Source organism: Sminthopsis crassicaudata, chromosome 1, assembly GCF_048593235.1.
Source record: "Sminthopsis crassicaudata isolate SCR6 chromosome 1, ASM4859323v1, whole genome shotgun sequence".
In the NCBI taxonomy this organism is placed as follows: domain Eukaryota; kingdom Metazoa; phylum Chordata; class Mammalia; order Dasyuromorphia; family Dasyuridae; genus Sminthopsis; species Sminthopsis crassicaudata.
In genome coordinates, this window is record NC_133617.1 from 691,736,940 (window position 1) to 691,748,459 (window position 11,520).

The following is an 11,520-nucleotide window of genomic DNA, read 5'->3' on the forward strand; positions in this document are numbered from 1 at the left end:
TTGAACCCTAGCGAATCACTCACTGGATCAATCAATTAATTAATAAGCCTTTATTAAGCACTTGCTAGGCCTTGCACTAGGTGCCTAGAAATACCAAAACGGTAAAAAATTAAAAAGTAATAGTCCCTGACTTCAAAGAGTTTAAATTTTACCATAGCTTCAGAGCTAGAAGAGACCTGAAAGATCACTTAACACAACTCCCTTGATTTTATAAATGAGAAAATAAAGGCACAAGTAAGTTAGGTGGATAAAATAATGGCACCTATCTTACAGGGTTATTATTAAAATATAAAAATATGATTATGCATAATTCTGTAGGTATTAGCATACCATATAAATGTTAAGATAAAAAAAAATTCTATCAAAACAGCTAGCTAGGAGGCACAGTATAGATAAGACCTGTGTTCAAATCCAGCCTTGGGCTTCTTTTAGCTGTGTGACCCTGGACAAGTAATTCATTTAACCCTATTTACCTCAGCTTCCTCAAAAAATGGGAACAATAAATAATAACAGCACTAACTACAAAGGGCAAAGTGCTTAACAAAGTGCCTGGCATATAGTAGGTACTTTAAAAAGACTTCTTTCATTCTCTAGTCTTCCATTTTTACCCCTGACTGCCCTGGGTAGGCAAAAAGACCAGGTGAGACACAATATGGAAAAGAACTTTGGAAAATACAAAGCATCTTATAGATATATTGAGTGGTTATTAGAATTCTTTTTAAACTTTAAACTTTTTAAGCTCAGGTTGGAATTATACATTCCCCCTTTGTTTTCTTTATAAAAGAAGGTAACAGAGAGATGAGAATGTAAGTATTCAGCAAATACCTATTGGTTTAATGCATGATTTTACCATGTTATTTTTTGTGTTGAACCTGAATTTGCTCCAACAAAATGGAGGGAGGGAGTGAAAAGATACTCTGGCCATTCCCAACCCAAAGAAGCCAAACACTGTGCGGGGGAAGGGGAGAACCAAAGTTGTGCTGCCAGGGTCCTAATTCCCATCAGCACACTGGGCTGTCATCCTTAATTTCCCACCTGAGTCTGAAAGAGACTGTCTCAATGTAAGAAGATACCAAAACAAATAGGTGCTTGGCCAAGCCTAGGGCTGGGGGGGGGGGGGGGGAGATGGAGATCCAAGGGCCAGCCCCAAGCTCTGTCACTGAGAAAGATCATCTAGCCACTTCAAGCCCAATTTTTTTACATGTCAAAAGGGCTCAATATAAGGAAGAACTTTATTCCGGTGAGATCTGTCCATAAGAGAACTGGTTTATTTTCTCCAGCAATAGTGAACTTTTTAACCAATGAAAGTGGTAAAGCAAAAGCTGTCTGAGAAATTGTCAGAATCTCTCCAGTGAAAGGGAAATTGGATTTGATAACAATGAAAACTCACCTTTTTATAATATACACTCTGTGTGTCTGTCTGTCTCTTTCTCTGTCTCTCAATATTGGGATGAAAGGCTAAGCAGGAACTAGAAATTGGACTATTGATCCCCCTAACAGAGGAATCTCCTAGTAATTTACACTAATATCTTCTCTATGTACTTAACTTGCTCAGGATCATGAAAGTGTCTAAGGTGGGATTTGAACTCAAGTCCTTGTGGCTTCAAGATCAGCTCTTTAAACACTAAACCTTACTGCCTCTCTCAGGTAGTATAATAAAGGTTTTCTTCCATCTTACAGATGTAGAAGGGATAATCTGCACAATATCACTCAACTAACTGCTGCCAAGAGACAGATCTGGAATCTAGGAATCCATGCCTTTTGAATTCAAGACAAATTCAAAGTAACTCATAAAATGGAAGATAATGAATGTTCCTGGCCTTGAAAGACTTCATTCTTCTGTACATTTGTAAGTTATACAGAAAGTAGTGTATCACAAGAAAAAATTTTATTCTTAACAAAACTTTTTTGGAGACAGAAAGTATCTGGGACCTGGACCTCAGGAAGGACTGGATTGAAATCCTCTGCCTCACAAGCTTATTAGCTATGGGATCTCAGACAAGTCATTCAAATGTTTCAGTTTCCTGATATAAAAAAGGGAGTCAAGTGTCAGCTCACTGATCTCTAAAAGTCCCTTCCAGTTCTAAATGTATGGCTTCCGTCATACACTTTAAAAATCTTACTCCCCAAAGTTTATATTCCTACCAATGCTTTTCCTTCCTGGAGGAAAAACTCACACCACTAGTGGGGTGGATGCATGGGCCCTCTGGAATCCCACTTCGCTGAGTGATCCTAGGAAAGTCATTTTCTCTTTGGTTCTCTCTGCTACTCTTTTCCACCCCTTCAGTCTGCCTTTGTTGCCAACACTGAGTCAATCTTAAAGGAGGAAAAATTGCTATCTCCCTCATCATCCTATCCAGATATTTGTTGCAATTAGTGTTTAGCATAGTTCCTAGCACATGGTAGGGGCTCAATAAATGTCTGATCATTATCTCCCAATCTCCAGGTCATTTTCCTTCTTTTCTCAAGGCATTTCTTTCTCCTCACGCCAACCTCTACCTTGACAACTAGGGATTTTAATCAATACCCTCTGACTTCCCAGTTCTCTGACTTGTACCTATCTCCAACTCAAACCTCACACAGAAATTGTCCAAGCTTTGATCTTATCATCATTTCTAAATGTTTTACACCGTCTGAATGACCACCAAGATTCTTCATTCACAACCTATTACCATTCCTTCTCTCCTGGATCATTCAATCTATTTTTCATTCCTACAAAGACCTGGAATTATTCCCAACTCTGAATACATCTTCCTTATTCCTATGGTTAGCCATTTTAAGCAAACCCTGTCCTTGAATTTGTACCCCTTTTGTCCTATTCTGCTTGTACCTGGTCAAACCCCCTAACTGGGATATTCCCACCCCCTACATTCCCATCTTACTCCAAAGCAGCAAAATTGTTAACACTAAAAATTCCTGTTATCTAAATTCAACTGGGCCCTCACTACCCAGTGGCAATCCTTTTAAATTCTTCCTTAATTGACTCTCCACAGCACTCCCCACAACTTTCTTTAATGCTACCCCTCCCCCCCAAGCTGGACTTCATTTCCTCCTTCATAAGAAAAATAACAGCTATCCAGCTTAAAGAACCCTTTTCTCTACTATTTTATACCTCAAAACCTCTGGACATCACTGCTCAGTCACCCCTCTCCGATCCAATACTTCTCCTATCACCCAGACTCTGAAGAAAAGGTGGCCCCCTCTCATAGCCTCCACTTGTGCCCTAGAGCCAAGCTCTAAATGTCAATTTCTCTTTAAGAGCTTTTCCCCTTTCTGCTGCATACAACCACGCTGAAGTTGGAATTACCCCCTACCACACACTGCTCTTTCTTCTTTTCAACCAAACTCCCAGAAAGAGCCACCTACACCCCTTGCTTCAGCAGTCTTACCTTTCATGAATTTCTCTACTCCTTACAGACTGGCTTCCTACACTAGTAGTTTCCAAAAATTTGACAATTACCAAATCTTATTACCTTGCCTCAGTTCTCGACAAAGTATTGAACTTTAAGCCAAAAAGACTAGGTTCGAATATTGCCCATAAATCTTGCTCTAGTCATGTGACTTTTCCCCTATTTAAAACTAGGGTGCTGCCCTCCCTATTTTCCAAGCTTCCCTCCAGCTCCAAAGCTAGGATCTAATAGTTTTTGCTCATCCTCCTTTGCAGCTTCTTCATCGATGCCTCACCTTGTTATTTACATTTCCTAGGCTTTTTTTTTTTCTCAGTGATCTCATAAACTCCCATGGTTTCACCTAAAATCTCAACAGAGATAATTCCCAAATGAACAATCTGGCCCTCCCATAAACAGCTCAAACTCAACTTGTTCAAAATGAAACTTGTCACTGTCACAGCCCCCTCCCAAGGGATATCCTTCAGATGTCTGAAGGCTATTGAAGCCTTCCTCTAGTTCTTCCAGTCACATAACATTTACAAGCTCAGAGTTATCTCAGATTTTCCCCTCTTACTCCTCATATCCATCGAGGAACCAAGTTTGTTCACAATTCCTCTCATGTCTGACCAGACATGGCTGCCACTCTAGGGTTGGTCCTTCTCAATAGTTGCCTGGATCTTATACAGATTTGGCCTCTCAACTATTCGTCCTGTTTCCTATCAGCTCCTTCACAAAGCTGCCAAATATAATCTTAACAAAGCATAGATATGTTACTTTTCCTGCTCAAAAAGCTACAGTGCTCCCCACTGCTTTTTGGATAAAATACAAATCCTTCTGCTTAATATTTAAAATCATTCAGCTTAATTCCAGCCAACCTTTCAAGAAGGTTAAATGGATAGAGAAACAAGCGAGGAGTCAAGAAGACTCATCTTCCTTAGTTCAAATCTGTTTTCAGACATTTTGTAGCAGTGTGACCCTGTTTGCTTCAGTTTCCTCATCTATCAAATGAGCTGGAGAAGAAAATGATAAATTTTTACAGTATTTTTGCCAAGAAAATACCAAATGAGGTCAAAAAGAGTTGGACATAATTTAACAACTTAAGTTGTTAACAACTTAACAACTGAAACATTTCAAAGAAACTATTTCTCAGCCTCTGTTCATTTTCCTGTCTTTAGGGCAATAATCTTTTTCCCAATCCAAGAACATATCTCCTTTTCAATGTTGCCTCAACATCTTTACTTTAGATTCCTTTTAGGTGAGCCAACTCTACTTCTCTCTTTCTCTACAAAAAATCTTGTATTTACATTTACTGTGCGCTGAATTTATATGTTGGATTTCACAGGTAGTTCGTTCATTGTGGGCTAGGACTATTCTGGTTTACTTTTGTCTATTTCCAATTTCCAATTAAAAAAAAATGCTTGGGGATACAAAAAGGTGTGTGTGTGTGGGGGAAGGATGGGAGAAAGTTTCAATATATACACCCATAGAGAAGTGAACAGAGTTATAATCATCCTGGTATGGAGAACAACAACCAAAATCTTTGTGTATGACTAAATTGTATCCTGGAGAGGTAAAATAATTTAGCCAAAGTAATAAATCTCAGAAACAGCCTTTGTATTGAGGCATGCTTCTTATAGTTGATAAGGGTGCCTACCTTGCTAAGTGATCCTAGGAAAGTCATTTTCTGAGCATGTTTTTTTTTTTTTTTTTTTTTTTTTAATATCTAAAATGAATGAGTAAAGTCTCTTCTAACTTAGATCTAGCATCTCATGAATGCACGGACACACCACATAAAATGAAAATGTACTGGTATAAGGAACTTTAACCAGAAAAGAGGATGCAAGCAGTTCAGTTCCAACATTCAGAATCTCCTAGGGAGATATACAATAGGTGATTTTCCTAAATTTAGTTTAATCCAAAATGCCAAACCAAGTGAAAAGCTCCTGCCTGGGGCTTACTGATTAAGCAAATTAACTCAACTCTCTTCCCCCTTTCCCATCAAGTAAGAGGTAGGGAAAACGGCATCCTCTAGAGCCCTTTTAAAAGTTTAATTCAGTTTTTTTTTTTTTTTTGCTAGTTTCCAGGAAAAATGTCATTTGAAGCTATATTTAATTTCGTGACTACCAGTAATCACAAAACGGACGTAACCTATAAAACTTAGGTTTGACCGCTGACCTCTCTTCCACTTCAACTGCTACTTCTTCCTATAAAACTGTATTTGTTCCTCAAAGCTACATTCCTCCTTGGCCACATTATTTACTTATTTATTTATTCTTTCTTGATTTCTTTCTTTTCCAGGACTTCCACAATCATTTCTACACATGGGTCTCTCTCTTCCCTGAAAAAGTTCCCCATATCGCACTGTTGGCTGGCCAGCCATCTTTACCAGAGTGCTACAGTGCCTCAACTCAAAATACCCCAAAGTGAACATCTTCCTCACAAACCTTTCTTCCCAATTTCTGTTTATGGTACCACCATTATCCCCCAGTTCTCAAGGTCCAAGACCTTGGAGTCATCATTGATCATTGTATCTTCTTCACCACTAGCCATACAATCAACATGTTACAATGGAAAGAGCACTGGTTCTAGAATCACAGGATTGCTGGGCAAAAAAGGTGGCTGAACTAGAAGGCCTCTCAGTTCCCTTTTAACTTCAGATTTATGATCCTGAGACCCTGTAGATTGCAATTTCACTAACTGCTATCATGTCCATCTCCTTTCTGCCCTCTTCTAATTAATATCTAGTTATTAGAGATTAGAAGGGATTATTAAGCTTTTTTTGTGTTATAGACCCTTTTGGCAGCCTAGTAAGGTCTATCAAGGTAGCGTGAAGCATCCCAGTAGTGCCCATCTCAGAATAATGTTTTCAATATATAAAATGTGTAGGATTGCAAAGAAAAACAGCCTCAGTGATTTCTAAAGTTCCTTTCAGCTCTAGACCTAGGATCCTCTGATAGATCCCCTTCTAATTCAAGTCCTCAGTTCCTTTTTGTCCTTAACTATTGTGACAACTTTCAAACTCCAACTTCTCCTCTCTCCAATTCGTTCATGCTATTGCCAAAATAATCTTCTAGCCTGAAGCTAGGCTAAGAAGAGTGCCTGGCATATCCCATAAGCAAAGTTTGTTTCCTAATTCCCCCCCCCCCATTGTGGGGGAATCTGAATCCATATTCCAGAGGACTACGATTGGGAGGAGGGGGAGCAGAAAACATTTAGTACACAGCTAGGTATATACTGGAACCTCCGAAAATCTTAGTGTCATTTTAAGTAATTAAAGTTTAAAACGGCACTCAGACTTTTGGAACACCGAATTAAGCAGGATGACTAGGTGTTGGAGCAGAAAGAACTACCAGAACGCATCTGGTTTATTCAACAGAGTTACTAACTAGTCACCCCACGGAGTGCACCCATACGCTTTAAAAAAAAAAAAAAAAAAAACACTTCTCAAATTGCCTTGTCATTTCAAACAGAAACCACTCGGGGTCCTTTTGGGTAAAGTATGTTGCCTACCAATCTTCCGGTCCTCCCCACCACTACCAACCCTCACCCCCACCCCTCCCATACAAGCAGTGACCAGTTTGGTCAACAGCATTCTTAGCTTCAGCACAATTTCTACCCCAACAGCTCATGAAACCCCACAAACCCTTCATAGAGGGAATACCTCTGGATTCCTGTCCCCCAAAATGCGCCTTCCCCATACTCCTAACAGAACCGCTGCAGCCAGGGCCCAAGAGACAACACTGCATGTTTAATGGGGGCTCGGAACAAAGACCCGAGCCCTGGCTTTCCCCAAACCAAACCCGCAGCCGGGGGTGTGTCCCTGCTCCGCCTCTCGGCCAAGAGTGGAGGGGGTGGCTAAGCGGTTTCCTTCAAATAGGCAAGAGAGCTTTAACACTTCTCCATCTCCTAAACACCATAATACCAGAGGCCCAGAACCAAAAGACTCCAGATGTGCTACTGGACCCTAGATGTTCCCTCCAATCTAAAGAGCAGCCCGACAATTCACTCCCTGGAGGGAGGAGGAGATCAAGAGAAATCAACGTAGGACCCCTACTTGGTGAAAGCAACCTTCAAATTCGGCCTCCTTTCTCGCATAAACAATCCAAATCCAGCTGCACCCATAGGGCCCGATCCAAAGCACTCCAGACCCTGGGCCTTTAACCGTGGGAAATCACTGGGGGGAGGGGGAGTGGTTGAGAGAGTATATAACATTCATCGCTGTTCAAAGCAAAGTACTAGCCAGCACAGGACTAGGAAATGGGGCGAGAGGAAGGGACCGTCAAGAATCCGAGTTCGTGTTGTTGGTGTGTGGTATAAGTGTGTCTGTGTGTATTTGCGTGTGTACGCGCGCGCGCGTTTGTGTGTGTTATGTGCGTGTGCAGGCGAGCCTGCTCTCACACTCAGCATTGTTCGCCAATCCCCGAAAGGGGAGACTTGTTATTTTTCCCCTTTTCTTCCCCTCCCCCTCTGCTGCCCCGCCTCTCTCCTCCCCTCCCCCCGAGTCTTAAACACGAGCCGGCCCCGCGCAGCGGCCGCGCACAGCTGCGCTCCGAGCCTCGAGATCTGGGGCCCGACCGTCTCCTCCAGCACAACTCCAACCCCCCCTCCCTAACCACTAAAGCGACCCCCGGCCCCCTGGGGCCGAGGGATTACGAGGGGGCGGGGCAGTACCTAGCCGCCGGGCTGAGCTCCCAGAGAGGGCCGAAGGGAATTAAATAGGGTTCCGCGCGCTGATCGCTCCAGGGAGAACCCCGAAAGCGTAGCCAGAACGCTCCGGGGGCTGGCAGCTGAAAATTACCTCCCTTCCAACCAGATCCACCAGCCCCTACCCTCCGAAACCCGTGGTGCCCAGTGTCTAGGCTGCCGCTCCAGCAGAGACCGCCTGTTTAGTCCAAGACAAACACTTTTTTCTGCCAGAGGTAGGGAGGTACAATTTAAAATAGCCCCACGGGTCCCCAATCTCAACATTCCCTCTGCCGGAGTGTAAAGCTAACTTGCCTAGCACTCCGCTCCGCCCCTTTACCCGTTCCAAAAGCAGCAACAGAGTCCAATAAATTAGCAAATAGTTGGAGAGACTAAAAAACAAAAACCTCAGGCTCCTTAACATGCCAGGGGAACGGACGTGGCTGGGTTTGGTTTTTACAACTCTAAATTAGCTCACCCCGCCACAAATCACCTCAAACGTCCTCCTTCCCCAGTGCCTCTCATCATCCGAAAGAGATTTTCGGGTTCTGGGCACATTTCTTTAAGGTGTGATTACGGGAGATGCCCCTCAGCCACCAGGACCTCCATGAGGGCAGTTTGGAACCCTGTTCAGCAACAATGCATTCTCTCCAAGAAGCGCGAATCCTGCTGGAGCTCAGGTCACGCGGCCGCCCCCTCCCCAACTGGGGCCCGAAAGGCTAAGAGCTCGCGCGGAAAAGCTGGCCCCCGCGAGCCGCGGCCAGTCTTGCCCGGCTACAGCGGCGAAAACGCGAAAAAGCCAACCCGGCCTGGGTCCTCTCCAAGACTCGGTGTTTTCGCCCCAAAAAAGAAGCACTCGGGAGTGGGAAATGGACTGAGGGTACAGGTGCTAAGACGAGGTTTCGTGGAAGTTCCTTTGTTGGTAAACATTGCAGCGAGTTTTGCTCGCCGCGGGCCTCTCGGACACGCGAACACACACCCCGTCCCGCCCCCCAGCCCCCCGAGAACTGAAAACTTAAGAGAGATCCCAGGTCACCCGACCTCGGGGGTCTGGGGAGTCCCGGATGATGGGAGTCTCGAATAGAGCTCGGAGCTAGAACCTCCTCTAGCTCCCCCTCCCCAAGAAGCCCCGCAAACACTCACCTGCGCAAAGCGACCCCCAAAGCAGGGCGAAAGTGACCCAAGGCGCCGTCATCTTCCACGAAGACAAAAACACCGCGCGCCACGCGGGGAGCCGGCGGGGAGGAGGAGGAGGAGGAAGAGGCAGAAAGGAGCCCCAGAAAGAGTCCAGAAGGAAGCGGCGGGAAGAAGCCTGCGGGGTGCAGGCAAAGAAGGGGCTTCGGTTAATCCGACCCAGTAACTCCACTCTCTGTGGCGCTCCCGGCCGGTTCCCTTTACTTCGGCGGGCCGGTTGGCTGGGCCGGGGGAGGGGGTGAAGCAAGCGCAGGGCCAGCCCTGGCCCCTCGGAGGGCGCGTTGCTGCTGCTGCTGCTGCTGCCGCTGCTGCTGCTCCGGCTCCGGCTGCTGCTGCTCTCCTTCGCCTCCTCCCCACACGCGCCGGGAGACTTTGTCCTGAGGGAGTCCGGAGCCGCCGCGGGCACAGGGGCCAGGGCCGCGGGGCGCACACCCAGACCCCAAAGTTTGCGGGGCTCAGGCAAGGAGCTCAGGGAGCTGCGGAGCGCGCAAGACGTGCAGAAGGTGGCTGAGGCTTCGGCTGCGGCCCGGGCTCCGGGGCGAGGCGGCGGTGACGGCCGGGGGGCGGCAGCTGGGTTGGGGGGCGGCGGCGGAGCGGGGAGGCGCGGGCTGCGGCGGAGGGGGCTGCGGCGCGCCGGGCTCAGGCATAGCGCGGCGGAGCTGGGAACGCCGGGGAAGCGGGTGGTGGGGTCGGGAAGCAGGGACGAGGAGAAGGCGGCGGCGGCGGCTGCGGACAGCGAGACGACGACGACGAAGAGAGGCCGGTGCAAGCTCCAGCTCCGGAGTGGCCATGAAAGGACTGGGGGAAGCGCGGGGAGGGGGAGGGGCGGGAACGGGGGAGGGGGGCGGGGGGAGCTGAACTGAGTCCAAAATGGCTCCTGAGCCGCGAAGGCAAAGTGGAGCCCGCGGGGAAACCCGGATGTTTGATACAAAGAGGCGGGCGGGGGGCCGGACCCCGTGTGCGAGGAGGGGGCGGGGCGGGGCGGGATCTTGCCGGCCTCGTGGACAGCTCCCACCCTGGGATGGGTGAGAAACAAAAACGGGGCGGGGGTGTGTGTTCAGGGAGCACCCCCGCCCCTCCCTCTTTACCACCTCTTCCCCTGCCGGGAATAGCCCTCGCCCCTCCCTCTCTCCCCCTTCCCCTGGAATTCCCCCTTCCCCAACCCTTCTGGAAGACCCTTCCCGCTCCATCCCTCCCAGCCTGTCCCTCCTTCACCTACCAAAAAATAATTCCTTTTCTGTGCCTCTCCCATTTCCCCCTTCCCAGTTCTCTTTCACACACCTCCCTTTCCCTCCTTCCCCCCCTCCCTCCCAAGCCCCAGCAACTCCAGCCCTTGCCCCGCCTCCTCTGGCCCTGACTAGGATTCTGTCCCTTGGGCCGCGATTTTCTGTCCCCAGGCCCTATGCCTGCCGCAGCTGAGGCGTCCGCAGAACGTGCCCAGCAATCGCAGGGGGCCAGTGGCCCTTGCCTTTGCCGCTCCCATCCGCGGCCTCCTTGAGACCACACCAGCGGAGGTTGCTGCGGGTTGGCCCCAGACCAAGTGAAAATGAAGGGGTGGATTGTTGCTGTGGTCGGAACAGTCACCTGCCAAACGTGCCCCTAGGCCAATGAAAAGCACTCTTTGAGGGCTCCGGGCCGACCCTCTCTGAGTTGTGGGTCGTAATGTGGCTTTGGTGTTATGTCCATGACACAGAACGAGGGGGCTCGTATGCAACTCCAACTCCTGGCCAACTTGGCCACTGGAATCTCTCGCCCGAGAAGAACCTGTTGGATCTTGGGCATAGGCTGCGGGTAGAAGAAGCCTTCCAAGTTCAGGTCTAAACATATTTGGAAAAGGTAGAAGTGAGATACCCAAGAGCACAACCCAAGAACATAGGGACTCTCACACATAGAACCAAGACACTCGTAAATATCGAAAATACAAGCTCAGAAACATACTATGGAAAGCTGGGCTTGACACATTAATACACTCTTAACTGGAGTTGTGAAGTAGGACAACCATTATGGGAAGCAAATTGGAATTGTGCTTTTAAAAATCTAGATAGTCATACCTTTGACCTAGAGCTCTCACCCCTGAGCACGTGATCCCAAGACTTTTCAAGGCAGAAAGTTTTCAAAGACACTAAAATATTCACAACAGCATTTTTCATTTTAGCACATAATAAAAACAAATGATAATAGCTATCATTTACATAGCACTTTGAAATTCACAAATATCTCATTTGATCCTCATGATAACAATATGAAATAAGTG

General features: G+C 46.9%; 1 protein-coding gene across 2 annotated transcripts in view; it reads right to left on the bottom strand.

The window, feature by feature from the left end:
* Positions 1 to 10,096, bottom strand: part of ACVR2B (activin A receptor type 2B) — an 85,964-nt gene extending 75,868 nt beyond the window's left edge. Inside the window, exon 1 of one of the 2 annotated variants that reach the window (XM_074283629.1) lies at positions 9,216 to 10,096. In XM_074283629.1, the coding sequence (XP_074139730.1) occupies positions 9,216 to 9,267 (52 nt within the window). In that variant the 5' untranslated portion in view covers positions 9,268 to 10,096. The remainder of the gene's footprint in view (positions 1 to 9,215) is intronic. The other variant, XM_074283630.1, reaches the window with a different exon arrangement.
* Between the last annotated feature and the right edge of the window lie 1,424 nt (positions 10,097 to 11,520).